This window comes from Chaetodon auriga, chromosome 4, assembly GCF_051107435.1.
Source record: "Chaetodon auriga isolate fChaAug3 chromosome 4, fChaAug3.hap1, whole genome shotgun sequence".
In the NCBI taxonomy this organism is placed as follows: domain Eukaryota; kingdom Metazoa; phylum Chordata; class Actinopteri; order Chaetodontiformes; family Chaetodontidae; genus Chaetodon; species Chaetodon auriga.
The window spans coordinates 13,201,503-13,221,084 of record NC_135077.1 but is presented as its reverse complement, the minus strand read 5'-3'; the positions used below and the strand labels follow the sequence as shown (position 1 = coordinate 13,221,084).

At 42.4% G+C, this 19,582-nt stretch overlaps 1 protein-coding gene across 1 annotated transcript; it reads right to left on the bottom strand.

The window, feature by feature from the left end:
- Positions 1-819: 819 nt before the first annotated feature.
- socs7 (suppressor of cytokine signaling 7) lies at positions 820-18,800 on the bottom strand. Its single transcript, XM_076729008.1, has 10 exons — positions 16,908-18,800; positions 15,848-15,927; positions 12,321-12,425; positions 10,771-10,905; positions 10,326-10,471; positions 9,692-9,860; positions 6,197-6,325; positions 4,546-4,681; positions 4,001-4,144; positions 820-3,566 (listed from the first exon to the last, which is right to left on the bottom strand). Exons 1-9 carry the CDS (start codon positions 18,452-18,454, stop codon positions 4,024-4,026), a joined length of 2,568 nt encoding a protein of 855 aa, XP_076585123.1. The 5' UTR covers positions 18,455-18,800; the 3' UTR covers positions 820-3,566; positions 4,001-4,023.
- Between the last annotated feature and the right edge of the window lie 782 nt (positions 18,801-19,582).

The following is a 19,582-nucleotide window of genomic DNA, read 5'->3' as shown; positions in this document are numbered from 1 at the left end:
AGTGAATAGCTGATGTTAAAAAATTCAACACTTTCTATGCCGTGACACCTCCACCACAAACTGTGAAGCATCTTTACAGTGTTAACTGCCATAGCTGCATTCATAATGTCGTACATCCATCTCCATGCTGGCTGCTAAATAGTGTGTTGCATTCATTTGCCTGAAAACTATACCTGAAGCAGACTGTAGGTAAAATGGTTGGTCAATTAATTGATTGAGTCGACTGACAGAAAATTAATCAGCTACAATTCTGCAAATCAATTCATCACTTAAGTAATTTTCTTCAAAAAAAAATGCCAGGTTTTTCTGAGTACCTGTATCTCCAGATGATTAAGTTTTCCTACACCTTCAGCCAAATAACAGTGAAGACCACATATGAGTATCTGAGAAAGTCATTGCCCCAATGCTGAAGACTGTTCATCCATTCATTAGTCACATGATAACAGCTCCATGACAACCGAGCAGCTCCATCCACTGAGCGAGGCTGATGTGATGTGGTTGAAAGCTTGAGAGTTGGACCTTATGTTGATTTATTTTTGTGAAAGGCTCTGAAAGGCTGGCACTTGGGTTAGCACATACATAGTTTTCGTGTTCTGAAGAAAAATGTAAGGGGAGCTTTCCGCTTGGACACCTTAGTGACCTCAACATTTCTAAAATCCTGGTTACGGCCTCGGTGAGACCTACCTAAATCTTTATTTTCTTACATTTTCTTTCAGTGATAAGGGTTATTATTATAACGTAACAATGAAATTTGAAACACTTTCATATTTCCAGACTATTTCTTTTCAACAACCACAGAATCACATTCAAATAGAAAAATGATGCCACTCACCAATGTTTATTTTTCTTCTTTTTTACTGAAAACGCTGAGCCAGTAGCCAGCTTCAGGGTTCTGAGAAATAGAATGAGCAAAATACACCTGGGCATTTCAACAAATAAAACTGACAGGTAGAGACGAGTCATGGCAGATATACACACTTTGAGGCAGGGCACTGTGGGGAAAAATGAGGCATCTGAATATAACCTCATACCCAGCTCATAAACGCCCAGAACAGTAACAAATTCACAAAATTGTTATGCTAATGCAGGTAAACTCCACATTAGTTTTCTCTTTATTTACAAAATTTTTCTCTGTTATTTTTTATTTTCTAGGACAGCATAAGTGCATTAATTAATCATAAGGACCTGATGCAGAAACATATAGTAGACCCTCAAGAAAAAGAACATTTCCTTCATTTTAACGTTAAAGATAAGCAACATTTTTTGCATTCTTTTGCTTTCAATTCCAATGAGCCACGTGGAATAAAACCGTTAAAATCAGCTGCTTGTATTGTAAATTGCATTTCTAGAGATCATTTCTTCTTTGGTTTATTTTTCTCTCTTCCTGTCCAAATGTAAACAGCAACTATATATAGTGAAATAATGTCGCGTAAGAGCAACAGACACCAAATTACCTATCACCAAGAGCCTCCACAGACCACAATGCAATGCAACTCAACACTGCAGCAAGCTAGCAATGGTCATATAATTTTAAACATCCTTATCTAAAGGTTGGTTTGAGGCATTCTGGGATGTGTAGGAATCACAACCACTAATATTACCTGCAATGAAATCCGAAATTGATATCTAATGGAAGGTGGAATTTTTCTCTTATTCGAGAAACATAAAGCAACAGGACACTGTTACACTGTACCCACAACACGGATGACCGTGACCTACCAGTTCTCCATTGAAGAGAGGTCTGATATTGTGAGTTTTTGGCCACTGAATGTACAACAATGGTACAATCCACCATGTCAGAGGAGTGACAACAAATAAAAAGAAAGCAGTGCTACTTTTTTCCTGGCAAGCACAAGGGCAGATGTCTGTGACCTTATCAGTTAAAGACGACCTGTTAAACAAGGTGATGCTGGAGACTGTGATTGTCATTCAAACCAGTGACATTTGTAAATCACTGTAGGAACAAAGAGGGACACGAGTGCGGTTGAGTCAACATGATATCATAGAGTGAATAAAACTACCGTCACACTCTCTAACATGTTGCACTTCTGGACAGGTCGTCATCAATTCCAGGGTTAACAATGTCTGACTAATGTCTAGTCCGCACATACACGAGTATTTTTCAAACAGGTTTTTTCTTCCTTCATTCTCCAAAAAAATCCCGTCCACACACGCACTGTTTTAAAAAAATCTCTGTCCTAATGTAAGCGCAAAAAGACAAACGAAGCACTACCAACAGGTGCCAATACAACCCTAACCATAAAGGCATGTTGGCCAATCAGAAGCCTGAAAAAAGCTATTACTGTTGGGCTACCTGCAGCTAGAGGTCCGGCCAGGGCTTGTCCAAAACCAGCAACCCTGGTGGCAGGGTCTGTGTCATGGGAGTGCTGGATTATGTAGCAGTGACTTCAGGAGACATTGTGACACCTCTGTTTCGCAATAAAAGAAGAGGAACGGTGCATTTATGTGTAAATATATAAGTCCTGTTAGCCCCAGGACTATTTCAGCCATGTCCACTGTCGCATGAAATATCACCTCATATAAACAAAGGAGATAACGGCGAACACTCTGTGGTCACAAGCCAAAAACTCTGCTTTCCATGTCTACACATCAACACTGCAAATGAAGTTTCCAAACTTCTTCACCCTGGAAGGAGTTTTCCAAAAGGTCCATGTTCAGTGAACTGAAAACGCAGTGTGTCTGTGGACAATTACCAAAATGCAGAGGAAAAGCTATGTTTTAAAAAATACCTGTGTACATGTGGACGAGGCATAAATCAAAAGAACTGAAAATTCATTCTGATCATCAGGCTAAAAACTCAGAACATTCAAAGGCTGAGATGTTTACTCTGCAGTCAAAAAACAAGTAAACTTCAAACTGAGAAGTTGTGAACGTTCCTTTAAATCTGTCCACGTAACAAGCACCTCTGGTAAAACAAAACCGCGTTTTCAATCCAATTTTAAATTCACTTTATGTCTAATTTACATGAGCATTATATTAGCACTGTAGCTAACATTGAAATGTTGTGTCTTGCAATCAGGTTACCCAGTGGAAGATTCTAGGTCCTCCAACATGGTGGCCTGTTTCTCATAAACACCTCACTGTCTGAAGACTCGGTGATTGCCCTGCCTCTGTGTGTATATCTGTCCTGAGGGCAACTTTTAATTCAAAAACCCTCATTTTGACAGACTGGAGGGAAAAACAAGGAAACGGCAGCAAACAACAGTTGTACAAATTGACCAGTGCATTGTGTTTTAAAAGTCCAGTTCAGCAAATTCAGGAAAATTGCAAATGAAGTTCATAATTTACTTTCTGTTTCAAACCAACATGTTTTGCAGGTGAGAACATGTGTGCAGTCCCTCTGAAGACGAGGCTGAGTCCTCTGCATCTGAACTTCTCAATGACAGTTTTCCCACCATCCAACTGCAAACACTCGTCTCTCTTTTTGTTAGTCCAAATCAAGAGACAGGCCGGTCCATCCAAGTCCAACTGGACACAGATATTTCCAGGGACTCTGATTGGCTGATGCTGGCACACCAGAACAGATCAGTCCTCCATACAGAAACCTAGGCAGAGATACGGGTTTTGAGACAAGTTAGGATGAAGCTGCATTCACATCTTATCAGATATATTAGAAAATATGGGCAAATTTCACAGGAAAACATAAAACAGGAAATTAAAGAGATTAATTCTAGAGTACAGTACACTACAGTCCCTTTTGGACATTTTATTCCAAACCATTGCTGTTTTTTATTGCCTTTACTAAAAATGCACTTGCTTGGTTGGCTTCATAAAATGCTGCTTTAGAGATGCAGGATTCTCTTCGAGTTTTTACAAGCAACTGAAGGATCAAAACCTTTTTAAAGTCACAAAAAAGGTTTGCCTTCTCCTCCGTGTCTATGACAACCAGCTATTCACCCCACGGTGTGGCTGTTCAGAATAGCTATAAACACCTTTGCTTTCTTGTGAGGTCAGGCAACAGTAGTAGATCCACACTCACTGGAGCTGAGAAGGTCTCTGCTGCTACGTCTGCGACTCAGCCTCTTGCTCTGCTCCCACCACCCTCCGGATGCTCTTGATTGACAGGTACATCTCCTCCTCTGGGTCGTAGTAATAAAACTTACTCAGGTAGGATATTAGTGGTCTGGAAAGAAAACCAAAGGATGGGGCTGTCACTCAGCATTGCATATGCTAAAGTGGTAGCATGGGGCTAATTTTGCATAGCCACACCACCAATCATTACAACCATGGAGGTCTGAGGACCAACAAATTCTCCTGAGGGTAATTTAATGCATAATTTTAAGCATAACAACAAGCCCGCTGTGTCTCCACCCCTCTCATCCCATAATCTCACAGGGCAAGGCCAAAGTCACTTTAACACCAAAGAGGACAAACTTTGGACGACATCTCGCAAATCCTGAGAAAACTTACTTTTAAAAAGGTTTTGTGTGTTTATTGTGTTGTGGTTTATGGTACAACAGGTGTATATTTCAGCAGGTGGATATTTACATGATCACATGACTTACAGTCACGAGTCATGAGTACCTGGGCAGTGGAAGCTCCTGGATGTGGTCAATGCGGACGATTTGTCTGATACAGAAGCGACAGAGATGCTGTAGTGACTTAACGTTGCTGAAGCGAGATACGGGATACAGCAGCTGAACCGGGGTGGGAGGAAGCCCTGCAACACACACACACACACACACACACACACACACACACACACACACACACACACACACACACACTTAGTGTTACTGCACTCAGTCTTATTTAGCATCATCTCCTCCAAATCCAACACAAAGATGTGAAAAATATGTGTTAGTCTGTTAATTAAATAATTTAGTAAAACAGCTGATCATTGCAGTTAAATGCTACTAAAAACAGGAGTAATTTTATTGGGGACTATTTTCAGTGGCGGATTAATCCACATTTGTTGCTCCAAGAAGATATATCAGGTTTTGAAAAACACACTATTGAGTATACATTCATTGTTGGTTTGTGTGTTTTCATGGAATTTGTGGGTAAGAAGAAAACTACAGAATATCTCAAGACTTATTTTTCTAACACTAAATTAACCAAACATTGACATTTTTGTCACTCTTAATAGTGATAAGTGATACACCAGGGTTTAAGGGGTGCCTCTCAGCTTCATAAATGGTCCGACCAAGGAGCCACTCAGCAGTTACCATCAACCTTTAATTGCAGGTGGTGAGACACCACTCATTGATTTTTGCTAATCGGACCCTTTCCCACTTTCCAACTCTTCATCCTCCTTCAGTAGCTTCTTCAAAACAAAGTTAAGACAGCAAAGCAGTTTAGTGTCACCTTTCAACACCCGGCATTCACACCACAATCGTCGCTGTCCTCCTGTGGCTCTCCCTCGTTCCCTTATGTGCACCACTGCTCTTGATTCCAGCCTTCGGCAGATCATTCAGTTTGCTGACGCTACAGTTAAGCTCTAAGTTCGTCAGTATTTACCTTGTGCTTTCCTGAACTTGGCCTCATTCTGTGTTTGCCTTTATGGCCCTTTTTGGACCCACCCACCACGACCTGTATGTATGCACCCTTTTAATCTGAACAACCACACGCAAAGCAGGCTGGCCAACTGGAGCGAGAGAGATCGCCTGGTCTGAGTGAGCTGGTCGTGGGAAGCAAGACAGTGACACGCACACCCCTCAGATAGGAAAGGTTACGTACACCGAGGGAAGTTTAAGTCACATTTTCACATCTAATCCAACATGTGGAGAGAGGTGCTAGATCTGCTAGCTTTAGGTTTGAGGCTTAGCCATGAGCCGAGGTTAGCGTAGCAGCGTAACAAAATCAGGAAGCTCATCGTTTACATGATAAGGATTTAATGATTTAAAAGTCTTGACCCTAAACCAAAGCACTACGTACTCTCTGGTGAGGATGTTTAGTGATAGTAAATACAAGAACACATCCTAACACATACTTTGCAGACAAACCTACAACACAAACACATGCAGTGTTAGCTACGGTCATACTTACATTGAGGACAACCCACACACACATCGATGCATTCTCACAATCATAAATCATACACATGCTGAATGCAGACATACAGACATATACATTCCTCCCTTCCTCCGTCTCTCAGGCACTTCTCACTAAGTGGCAGCTCACATCCATTTTTGATCGGCTCGGGCTGTGTGCAGATAAATGACCTATATTTTACCTGGGACTCTGGAGCGGAGGAAGTAGAGGAATTTGCCGTTCTTCGAGTGCATGATGGCTCGCTCGATGAACTCCACCACCGAGTGGCAACGGTCCTCAAACTTCGGGTGGCACCACAAGCTGAACGTCCCTGGAGGTAGAGAGAAATGGTTTTTTTTTTAAATATCACATGTAGCATTTTATCATCTATAAATCATATCCACGTTAATTATTAAACACTTATATAATTACAATAAACACGACCATCCTGTGCTAGTTCGCTGCCTCCGCCAGCCTTTACATTTGACATTCTGACCCTCTTTGATGGGTTTTGCAGAGATTTTTTTAGTACTCAAATTCCCCAGTTGTACCAAATTATGTTCCACTCCTGTATGCATGACCTGATGAAGAACTTAATTCTTATTGGCTGAGCAGTGAAAACGGATCTACCAGGAGAGTGCAACAGTGGTGCAACAGCAGAGCTGCACAGAAAGGCTCTTTACTGGTTCGTCAATTACACCATCTTGTGCAGCTTTAAGTTGGAACATCAAAGTCTGACTTTCACTAACAATGCACTTTAATGTTGACCTCACACTGCATATGGTGGCATAAATAAAAATTTCAAGTAATCCAATTTTCCTGAAATATACTGGCAAGTTTATTTTCCATCTGCAAGATAAGTACAGATCACAATTCTCTAGTAACCAAACTGAGAGAATCCTCATCAAAAATGTTTGTTTGTTTAAAAAAAAACTCAAATAATGACAGTCGTTGGGGTTTATTCCTGTGAAATCAAAGTGCTAATGCAGTCATCTAATCTCTTTAGCTAAATTGATACTGGATTACAAGTCATTATCAACAATGATCCTTCACTGTGTCCCACCCATTCACCCAGATTCAACAGGAAATACATCACACAACAGAACCAAAGATCTCATTTCAATCCAGGAAGTTAGGTTTGCTTTGAAGTTTGCATTCAAGTCTCAAGTCAAATCATATCATGACATATGTAATTGAGTCTCAACTATGTCAAGTCTCAGAAGAGTCATTCCTGTGACTGCAGTCTGACTCACATCTATAGCTCTCTGGGCTGTTGTTGCTGAGATGTACACACTCACAAAGAAACTTAAATGACAAAGTACACTCACAAACACACCAAGAAATCATCACTGTTGTCTTTCTCCAAAATGTTTTTTCATGAGCTGGGATGACATTGGTTAAAAAGATAATACCTGTTTTAAGGGTTTTATTAAGAATTAGGACAGCTTTCTCAACCCATAAAGAGCATTAAATCCTTCACTGTATGGAAACCTAAAAATAACAAATACACACACATATTTTTCCTATACATTTGCCCAGAATCACAACCAGTATTTCTACTGAATAATTTGAAGGAAGAGTTTGAAAATTTTTATTAAATATGAAGCTACAGCCAGGAGCTACATAGCTTAGCATGAAGACTGGAAATGGGGGGAAACTGCTAGCCTGGCTCTGTCCAAAGGTAACAAAAACCATGTAACAGCACCTCTGAAGCTCATTAACTAGCACGTTACATGAATAAGTGTATTTCCCCCAAAAAATAACTGATTATTCCATTAAACACACGTGTTTAGAATTAAGTAGTGTGTATTCAAGCTAGGAGTGAACAGACACATCTCAATGCGTTGGTGTGAGTTGACTTCCTGTTGACTGCTCGGTGGTTGTTTACATCTGAAAGCCCTCCTGCCCTCGATTCACGTCAGGCCACGATGTGTTCATGCACACATGATTGTGCTGATGTGAATGTGTTGTGTCAGTCGGGGCTGCACGTCTGAATAATGAATGTGTTTCCAGGCATGAATCCATAGCTTTATAATGGTGACTCATTAATGGAGAGCCCGGTTTATGTACGTCTGTGTGTGTGTGTGTGTGTGTGTGTGTGTGTGTGTGTGTGTGTGTGTGTGTGTGTATCTGCCTGGTTACATGTGTATCTTCCATGAGTCACCTTGTTAGTTTGTCACACTTGTGGCGTGTGTGCAAATATGCATGTGGTGTTATGAGAGTTATTCATGCTTGTAGTGTGATCTTATTGGATGTCTATTAGGACGTGTTTGAGTTCATCCTTAATGTATTTATGCTCTGTTGTTTCTTCATGAAGTTGTTGTTTAACGTACCTCGTATTGCTGTGTTGTTGTCCTGTTGTTATTGTTATTATTACTTATTGCTTATTATCTAGTTTCTGTTCATTAAAGGTTCAAGTCTGTCCTGAAATAATAGTCAGGTGGACATTTTTTGCTCATGTTCAAACATTTTCACTTTGTGTTGACTCGTCTTGACTCATCAGTCAGTAGTTAGTTGACTGAAAATTTAATTTCTTTAAGATTTACTAGAAAAATTATAGACACATCCCAGACAAACATATTCTCATACAGTGAACTCCGTCCACTGAGGAAGACAGAGAAGTGTTTGAAAGCTCTGGAGAAGACGGTAAATGAGCCTTAAGTCGTTCTTTAAAAGACAATATATTTTCCAGTATTTTATTGAGCTTCAAATGTCTAAAATTATTAAATGTCAAACTTAGGCAATTTTTTTTTTATCTGTTTAATTCATGAACAGTAAATGTGTGATACTAGGTTACATACATTAAATTGACTTGACTAAATGTCATGTAACCCTTTGATGTGAATTTATTTGTATATATATGATGGTATGTGGTCAGCTTGCATGTGTGCTTAAATGTCTTCTGTGACTCATGGTGGTGCACCATCATACATGTGGTCTGTGTCCATATAATGTGCCTGAAGAGTTGAATGACCAGCGTATGGATGCACGTGTTTCTGTGGGCATTGTGTGCGTGTGTGTGTGTGTGTGTGTGTGTGTGTGTGTGTGTGTGTGGCTGTGAGCATGCATTATGCATGCATACTTGAACACATATGAAAGCATAATGCAGGATATAAACAGGAATATGTGTGTGTGTGTGTGTGTGTGTGTGTGTGTGTGTGTGTGTGTGTGTGTATTTCTATCCTGGTGAGCTTTAGACTGAAAGTGAGGACATTTAAGAAAATGAGAACATTGTGTCTGGTCCTCAGTTTCAGGGTTAAGATTATAATTAGGTTTGGGTCAAGGTTAGGTTAAGGGTGGGGGTCAGGCATGTAGCTGTGATGGTTTGGGTTAAGCTATAATTACACCTTCCTCACAGGCAGAATGACTGAGCCGACTCTGTGCATAAACTGTGGGTCGACTGCAGATCTTGAGTGATTTCCAAACATTGCATATAATCATGGTGTGGATATTTACACATTCTTCTTTTGCAGGACTTTATTTATTTATTTGTTTATTTTTTCTGTCTTCTTGTGACAGTTATGCACCAGAATACCAGGACAAATTCCTCAAATGTGAAAACCTTTTTTTCATACTGATTCAGATCTGTTGGATATCTGTAGTTTATCATGTGTATCTCTCGTCAGCATCTGTGAGTTAGGGAATATATTATTTCAGTGTGTGTGTGTGTGTGTGTGTGTGTGTGTGTGTGTCTCACCTCGATAGTGCTCCATACGTGTGTGGTGTGTGACTCCCTGTGACCTGAAGCTGAGGCTCAGGATGTATCGGGGGTCCGAGCTGTCTCGGACCAGGAAAGAGCCGTCTGGTTTCCCCTTCAGCTTCATTTCTGCGTCCTCCCAGTTCATTGGACCCCAGTACCAGCCACACTAAAGAGAAACCAACAAAATCTTCAGCAATCCTGCGAGCACCCTTTTACCCCTCCAGTTGCTCTAACTTCCAGGTAAACACATAAAACACCAGATGATTGGTCAGAGTGTGAGGAAGGAAGTCAGTGAACGTGACTAAACGTAACGTGTATAAAACTTTATTACATTATCTCGTCTGTGAACACTTCTGACTGAGTCACATCAGATTTTCAACTCCCATGATCCCATGATATCACATGATGTCATCAAAGTACTTATTATTTCTGAGTACATATTGCTTTTATTGAGAGAAATTAAATAGTTTAAATGAGGAAATGATGGGCAGATTCATCACTAAACAAAATAATTAGTTGCAGCGATTCAGCAGGGCATCATGAGCCAGCCAGCATGAATGCAACATACATACTGCAACATGCGATGAGTGAACGATATAAGAAATCTTTTTCTCTACAATGTGAGTCTTACCTTCTCCAGCTCTCTCAGACTTGCGGTAAAGTTGCTGGCTTCAGACCGCCGCAGGGCGCACAGCATGGGGGGTGGAGCCTGTCGGGAAGGGGGTGGAGCATCAGCCGGCGATGGTGTTGAATGAGGAAGTGCCCGGAGGAAGGCGTCTAAATCAGGGAAAGAATTTTAGAGACACTGAAGGTGCTATGCAAAGCATTTAAATTCTCTTTGCTTTTCAGTATAAGTAAATAAATAACGGCGCAGCTGTCATACATGTATAAAATGACAGCATGACGGAGATGACCCATCAGCCCACTGCTTCTTCAAACACGTTGGTCGTGAATGTACTATTGACTATTTATGTCTTCCACACCAGAGGCTCTGTTTGTTTCATTCGATCCACAGTGGCGCTCACTTCCTGTTTAGTGCCAGGAAGCGAACATGTAGCTTCACCAAGATGTCTTACCATTGAGGCTGAGACTGTGCTGGATGGTGGCGTGGGAGGGAGGAGGAGGAGGAGGAAGAGGCAAGGGGAGGGACTGCAGGGAGGCGCCCATAACACTCACTAGGAAAGGCCCAGGCTGAGGGCCAGCTATGTCATCTGGAGGAAAGACAGAAAGGACAGGAGAGGAGAGGGAGGAAGGAAGGAGGGAAGGGGAGAAAACAAAAAGAAAGAAAAAGTGTCAAGATGGGATGACAGAGAAAGAAAGAGGCAAAGAGGGAAAAGAAAGGAACGATAAAAGAAGGAAGGATAGAATTTGTCAGCACCTTAAGACAGAACGCCTCAGTCCATCAAATCAAAACACTTCACCTCTTCTTTTAGTGTTGGCCAGTAAGATTCCTCTACCTTGTGGGTTTACTCAATGTCTCACTTTTTTATCTTTTTGCCAACTAATTGAATGAAAAGACCAAAACCGAGAGTGAATGTATCTCCTAACAAGTCCTGTGTGTGTCTGACAGATCTTCTTCGTCTGAGCCACAGAGCTCCACTGTTGTCCAGAAAATACTCAAAACACATTTTGCACTGGCTGACATGTTCCCTCATTACCATGAACACACACACTGTGGGCAGCTGATTGGGTAAAATACTTCTTTAAAAGGAAACTATGTATTTGTGAAGTGTTTTTAAAAATATCTGTCTTCAGTAGGAGCTAATGGGCTTGGAGCTTAGAGCCACAGAGTAGAGAAATCAGACAACACTGACAGACACATTGGTGGTAACGTTAACACCCTAACAATCTTAAGTCTGCTGCATATGTGGGTCAGAAAATAAAACCAGGCTCAGAGCAAAAATATGCACTTGAAAGGTCAGAGAATGGCCATCAAATTATTTAAGGGGGACAAAAATGGGCTAACATTTAGAATAGATTTTCTACATTTGACATTGTTTCAATTGAATTTCTTGTCAGATACTCATACATCGTTTTTAGTGCTTTTGGTGTCAAAACTATTGACATAAACTGTAATGTGGTCATCTGTTAATACAGATGGTTGCATAACCAAAGAAAAAAATAAAAAATAGGACAAATGTACCTCTAAAACCAACAAATAAATGAAAGTTGTTTTTTTGCCCCGTTACAGATTGATTTCCTGTGAAGAGAGGGAGACTGTTTTTCTCATCGATTGAGTCATTGCGCTCAGATTTCAAATTAAATCTGTAGTTTGCTGCTGACCTTTCAAAGCTTCTCCAATCAGATTACAGCAGATTACAAAAACTTGTCCGTGTCCATTTCCAACAATGCATGACAGAAAACAAAATTAATATGTGTATGACTTAGACAGAAATATGAAGAGAAACTGCCAGAACTTCCTTTTCATCTAAATGTAGACGGGCTAAAGTAAAGCAGTCTGCAAAGCTTATAACAGACAGTTTGGCTTCATCTGCTTCCTTGTTACCATATTTACTATTTATCATATTATATCATTGTGTGTGTGTGTGTGTGTGTGTGTGTGTGTGTGTGTGTGTGTATCTGCAGAATGAACAAGGTGAGGCAGACAGGAAGGAGGGGAAAGTACCTAACAAACTGAGACTTCGACGTGGAGGAGGGGGAGGCGTGGGAGGGTGTGGCGTGTTCGCCCCTCGCCGTGAAATATCCACGTCCACCAGGGAAACAGTCTCACCTGAAGCCCGAAAAGCAGCAGAAGAAAAAAGAAAGGAAGGGCAAGAAAAGTGAAGATGCTGACACCAGAGTGAGGAAGAGTGAAACAGGCCCTGCTCTGTGTATCTGTGATTGTGTGTTGTTTTTTCTGTTCTGCAGAGTGCCATTAACGCTGCACCAGCCAGGACGTTTATGGAAAATTACACCCAGCTAATCAGCCTAAATCACTGCAATAAAGAGAAACATCCTATCCCCGCTAATTGAGATGCTGCAGATTCACTGTTTACCAAAGTGCAATTCTGCAGTTGAGGACAGTTACTGTCGGGGAAAGAAACAAACTCAAACATATAAGCCAAATCCCCACTGTCTCCTAAAGAGCAGAGAAAGCTGGACTCACCCACTTTAGATCTCTTCTTCTATCATCTCTCTGGTTGTGAAACATCACAGACCGGCTGGGTTGGTAAACACAAGCATGCTGTACACATGACTTCTGGGTTTTGAAGTCCCCAAGATTTAAAACAACTCACCCTTTGCTCTTATGGGGCCACCGATATGAAATGTTGTCTGGCTTGTGCAGCTTTAATGTTTCTGTCTAATTGGTAGTTAGAGCTGTGCAGAGCATGTGTTCATTAAACTATAAAAAACTACCAAAATCATCATATTCAAGAAGAGGATTTAGCAAATCGGAGATGTGCAAGCAATGTGGGACACCAAAATGTACTTCTGAGCCCCGCGGAGGTTGTGGACCATTTCTCATAAAGTCAGCAAAATCATTTTTGCCAGATGAGCTACGGACCTCCTCACCCCTCTTACCCATAGGCCTTTTGTGCTAAATCCTGTCTTATCTTGTCTGGTGCACCAGTTACAGAGTCTGGTAAGAACAGCTAAAGATTGCAGCTTTAGCAACGTGAAGTTGAAGTTCTGCTTGATTTTAAATTGATTTTCTCACTTTTCATTCTTACAAATTTGAAGGAATCTTTCAACATTTTGGGAAATATGCTTATTTGCTTTCTTGATTGACAGCACTGTCATGTCTGTGTGTTAGATATGAAGCTACAGCCAGCAGCTGGTTAGCTTAGTTTAGCATAAAGATTGAAAACAGGGAGAAAGTACTACTGCTACTGTACCCTGGCTCTGTCCAGAGGTAACAAAAAACACCTGCACCTCTAAAGCTCACTGATTAACAATTCAAAACCCGCAACTTGTTGATTTCATTCTTTCTTGTACGGATTAAAAAAACAAGACTCATAATCTGAGCTTTACAAGTGCTGGTAGGCAGGTGTTGTAATCTTTGGACAGAGCCAGGCTAGCTGCCCCAGGTTTCCTGTCCTAAGCTAAGCTAAGCTAACTAAGCTAACCATCTCCAGATTCCAGTTTCATATTTAACTGACAGTAGTTTCAATCTCCTCATCTAACTCAGCAAAAACTGAATACCTGTTTTCCCAAAATGTTTCTTTAATGTTAAATCCACATGTAGATGAATAACAGCGATGTGTAAATAATAGCATCTCAGAAACTGCTAAGAACAGACAGCTAGCCTTGATTTAAAATAAACTCAATATAGGCCCATACTGAAATGATTATCATAATTATTACTCTTTTTTATTTACGTAAATCCCACAGTGGTTTTTGTGTTAAGACAAAATGAAACAATTTTGAGAAGTTTGGCTAATTTTGTTGCGTGGATTAAAGGGTTTAGCTTAGCACAAAGACTGAACGTAAGGGAAAACAGTCGACATCAACGGTGGGAAATAAAAATAAAAATCACATTCAAGCAGCTCCAAACATTTTTAAATGCACGTATGATCATGTTAGCTAACAAGCTAGTCAGACAAAAACACTCAACTCACCTGAGCTTTGGTCAGAGCTCAGAAAATGTGGAAAATTAGCATACTGAAGCTCCTGAAGCTGACCAGTGGAAGGTTACATTTTCTTTTTCCTCACGAGTTAAACAAATAGAGTGTATACATACAAACAGGTAGCTAGGCTAGCAGTTTCCACTTTCTTCCAGTCTTTTGCTATGCTTGGCTAAACACTGCTGAGCACAGACATGAAACTGATGTCAATCATCTTGACTGACTCGGAGTGACTGAGACACTGAAGAAGTGTGTCCCGAAATGTCTGTGTGTGTCCTCAACGTCCTTAACAAAACAGCAACAATGAAGTGAAACAACTTCACACACACAAGCTACAGCCTGTCATCACTGCTCCTCTTTGAAATCGAAACATATAGATTGCAGATTTAAACTTTCAAATATAGTCTATGTAATTGCCAATGCAGCTGTGCTACCCTAAAATATAATTACTGTAAACAAACAAGACCATGTCAGAATGACAGAATGATGTCTGACAGCGCTTCAGCTTCTCCATGAAGGGACTGATTCAGTGCATCTCAGCAGCAGTGGAGGAAAAATAATTCAAAAGTTATATGTAAAAATAGCAATGCCATAGTGTAAAAATACTCCAGTCTTCCAGTAATATTGTTCTAAAAGTACACAGTTATTATCAGCAAAATGTACGGAGGCATCAAAAGTAAGATTACTCATTATCTTCTTATAAGGGAGGATGCACAAGACAAGTGTACTTTCTGCAGTCAGAGCCATTAGTTAGAATTTATAAACATTTAAAAAGCATGCCTTGCTAGAAAGTGGTGCCCAGTATTTTCTATGTGGGTAGAGCTGGAACTAATTTCTAATTATACTGTTGGCCGATTTATGTTATGACAATCCATCATATCTGAGTTCATTATATGTTTTATATTTAACCTGCTCAGTAACTACAGCTGTCAAATAAGTGTAGTGGAGTCCAAGTGTTAAATAGTCAATCAAAGTACAGCAAAATTGAACTTACAAAAAAAACGTGTTAAACAGAACAGCTATTCTAAAACAGCGGCCTCTCAAGAAAAACAACTACAGTTCATCAATGGATATAAATGTGTCTGATTTTAAATCATTTTGCTGATTTTCCCACGCACAATAGATCTATCAAAACTCTTGATGCATTAAAAAGCAACCACTTGGAAGAGCATAGCCGGTAACTACCAGAGCTGAGACACACAAGGGTAGAGAGGAATAAGCTGATTAATCGCTTAAGGAATGCTTCAAGAAAAAGAGCCAAACAATAGTTACAACCCCACAGTTGTGAAGACAGGCTGCTTTTCTTTGTCTGGTGTGATAATAAAGCCATTTGAGGACATCGCTTTGAGCTTTAGGGAATTGTGATGTGCATTTTTCACCATTTTATAGATGCAACTATCAGCCGATGAATTGAGGAAATAATTGCCACATTAATCAATAATGAAAATAATCTTTTGTTGCAGTTCCGCTGGAGATTTTGGACTGCAGTCCTGTATGCTGAATGAAGTGTCAAGGGGGCTTTTTACCCAGACATGAAAGCATTTCTGAGGGAACTGAAGTTACAACCGAAGCAGCGCGCAGCCCTTACCAGTGAAAGCAGAGAGGGAGGCAGAGAGGGAGGCAGGGGAGAAGGCACTGTGGGCCCTGGTCAGTCTGGGCTGGCTGTGGCTGCAGGACATCATCAAGACAAGCAGAAGAAGAAGAAGAACATGAGAGGGGAGTTAGAGTGCAGAGGAGAAGCATTAGTAGCTGCAGAGGTTCAGAAAATTAACTTTTCAGTATGAGTGTGTGTGCGTGCAGTTTTGGGTCCTGCAGCTTTTTTTTTCTGTTTGATGCTCTTAGCTCTGGCAGTCAAGACTTCTGAAGCTATGTTTTTTTAATCATAGCCTTCCTTCAGTGTGCTGCTGTGAATAATGACTAAGCACTGAGTCGGATGGAGGGTGACGAGCCACAAAGGGTTGAAAAATCTCTGCATTTAATGACATGCAGCAGTAAAAAGTTCTTGAAGGTCTGAGAGAAGTCCAATAAGCTGCCAGTTGAGCTCATTCAAGCCATTAGAAAACAATGACTGCCCAGCTTGTTAAAAAGGTCCACAGCAGTGTAGAAAAAACTTGGAAAGGAATCAACATGTCTGGACTCTGAATGAGTCTCCATCAGGGCACAAAACAGTGACTGGATGCAAAATGTGTTGCTGCCTCTAAAATACTGATTACTGTTCAGATCTGCTTGAGGGTTTTTTTGTTTGTTTGTTTGTTTTTTTGCATGACTTCCAATTTTATTTGAAAGCTTGAGCTTTTCAGTTTTTGTCCTTAAACTTAACGTATTTTGGAAAATAATCAGATTCTTTGACTTTATTTACAACTTCTGATATGTTAGCCTGTCTCTGAGCACAACAGAGAAAACTCGTCAAAGGACACTTGAGAGCAGTTTATGTCCAAATCTTAAGACACTTGTGGTAACTGGGTTTAACGCTGCTGATTCTGCAGTCTAACACTAGATCAGGTCTTGGCCTCGATTGCTCCCTTGGAAGGATTTTCCATGTGTCACTGTGCACATTTATATTTGATAGTGTTCTCAGTGACTGTATGGGACATGAGAATATTGTAAGATTAATCTTGGAGTGTTTAGGGCCATGTGTTGTTGCTCACCTGTCCGCGTCCGGCTCAGGACCAGCAGTGCTCGCCATATCCACCAGACTCCCGGCAGAAGATACTGAGTAGGTCACTGAGGGCCTCTTGTCCAGCAGGTGATTGGAGCCGCTGCAGCTTTTTGTCCGGAACAGTTTACTCAGGCGGATCTTTAACGAGCCCTTTTTGGACTTCCCTGTAACTTTGAGTGTCTTTTCCCCACCCGCGGCCCAGCCTGTGGGAGTCCGTGGCGCACTGGCGCACCGTTCCGGCCGCCTTCTGGGTGTCGACGCCTGGCTCGGGTTTGGACTGGTGGCCCAGGGTGAGCTCTGGACCGGCGTAGGTGACGGTGACGTGGCGGAATCCGCGGCGACAACCTCTGAATCCCCTGAGTTCACCTGCGAGATCCGACTGGATAAGCTCCCGTGGAGGCTACACACCTGCGCGCCAAGGTGCGCTGCTCCCGCTGCCTCGGTCCCTGCCGGGGCCAAACCCTCCACCTGCCTCCTCAGCTCCGCCTGGAAGCTGCTGATGGAGAAAGCCCCCGACATTTTCTGAACAATTTCCCTTTTCCTGTTGAGTAAAAACTCGCGGCGTCCGTTCTCATCATCAGCCTCACTCTCCGGGCACTCGTCCATGCCCAGGCCGGCGACATCCCCGCTCCCCAGCCCCTCCAGTACTAACAAAGCATCGCTGGTCTCGGTCGGGTCATCCCCGGGCTCTACACCCCCTCCTATCGGCCCGTGTGCACCCTGACACGAACACTGCGGGAGCTCCCCTGCCTTAAACAGCATCTTGGGTACCGCACCAACCCCCAGCTCCCCGAACCGTCTGGCCAGCTCAAACACGGCTCCCTCTCTGTCCCCGGTGGCGCATCCCCATTTAGAGTCAATCACGGTGAGAGGGTTGGATCTCTCCGACAAGGGCCACTCGGGTGGGGTAGTGATGAGTCGATGTCGGCGGCACAGCTCCGCAGCTCCCTGCATCTCCGCGGAGACCGGCGGATGCGCTCCCCATGTCCGGTCCAGCAGGTTCTGCTGCTGCTGAACGCCTCCGGGACTCAGGGTATTGTTATTGACAGTCGGGACGGAGCAGCCAGACCCCGGGCTCTGGTCCAAACCCAGAGCATCCCTCGGCTGATTCCGACGGTCTAATTCTAAAATCCCCTCTCCGTTCCGCATTATATTGGAGAACACCAGCAGCTGAGGCCGTAGGCCGGGGCTGGGAGCGAAGTCAAAGCCCTGGGCCTCCATGGGGCTCTGCGGCGGAGGAGGCGCGGACAGCGGGGCTCGGCTCTCCGTCACCCCGGTGTCAGGTGCAGCCGTGCCCTCGCCGCCCGGCTGGGCTTTGTTCAGGCGGCTGCTGGGATGCTCGAGGCCCGCCGTCGGATCTCGGCTGATGTCCAAGCCCGCTTTGACGCTGCTGTGAGCCAGGACCTCCTTCCCCAGCCCTGCCACCACTCCTCCCGGTGGCAGATTCCCGTTTTCTGCGTCCAAGCGGTCATCCTCGGCCGCGGAAACCAGGCGCATCAACACGAAATCGGGCGACATATCTTGCGCGTTGTTCATAATTATTCCTCAGGATCGCGAAATGAGAATTATGAGGCGATCTGCTCTTCACATAGCTAACCGCGGAGATCTCGTTCCTATAATAAAGAAAGGGCCAAGCCGCTGCTGCCTCCCATAAATAGGCTGTGAGCGAAAAAGCAGAAAAATATATGAGCCGATTTTTTCATCCTCCTCCTCTACGACAGCGCAGCATCCATCTGTCAAATATCGGAGAAATGAGTGCAGTTTGCTCCCGGCAGCAGGCGGACCCCTGGGTCAGACATGCGGTCTGATCTGAGTAGAATAAAAGCCAGCAGAGTCTCCGGTCAGTGACCACAGTCTGCCTCTGTGTTCCCAGCCAGGCCCCACCCGCTCCTCCTCCGCTCAGCCCATAACAGCACTTTATGAGCACCGATGATGAGAACTATAAATTAGTCTGTGGCATTTTAATATCAGACGGCTACCTGATTCAGCCCCACATGTGAGCAGCTGATTTCTGTTTTCATTCCTTATAAGGGGACAAAGAGAAAGAGTCATAAAAACACAGAAGTCTTATAATATTCTTATTCAGTCAGGAACCAATGGAGAGTAGTGTTTCTGCGGTGCCGCTGCAGGTTCACATTTTCTTGGTTTACTTCATGTTTTATCTGCAGTGTTCCCGTCTTATATTTCTGATTCCTCTGTTTTCTAACACAAGGGTAGTTTCGAGCCTCTTTTTTTATATTATTGACAGCAAATGCCAGTGCAAAGCTCATATTGTTCTAAAATAAACATCTTTTATATGAATTCAAGATGTATCAGATAAAATGTATTTAGTGAAATCCATGTTTTCATGAAAACTGATCCTGTGAGGTCAGCTCTAATGCTGCATATATTAAAGGAGCGCTTCACTGATTTTACATATAAGCCCATTTTCCTTGTCATGAGGAGAGAAGTGAGAATCCTGAGTCGAGAAGATAACCCTGATGACTTCACAGTGATGTCATCAGGGTTATTTTGGTCTGGGCTTATGACCTGTGACGGTTTTTTTTTAAAAAAACTGGAAAGTCTGTGCTGACCGTGCAGAGTTTGAAAGACTGACCCTGTCTTCTAGAAATTACGTCTTTATATAACTGAGAATTGGTGGTGACCTTCCTTCTATTTAGGACT

What these genes read in the sequence shown, in the direction of transcription:
- socs7 (XM_076729008.1), bottom strand. Translation starts at nt 18,454, where the DNA reads ATGAACAACGCGCAAGATATGTCGCCCGATTTCGTGTTGATGCGCCTG. An exon ending in CCTGAGCCGGACGCGGACAG is followed by an intron (nt 15,928 to 16,907) that starts GTGAGCAACAAC and finishes GATGTCCTGCAG; the next exon opens with CCACAGCCAGCCCAGACTGA. An exon ending in CCTCCGCTCCAGAGTCCCAG is followed by an intron (nt 4,682 to 6,196) that starts GTAAAATATAGG and finishes TGTGTGTTGCAG; the next exon opens with GGCTTCCTCCCACCCCGGTT.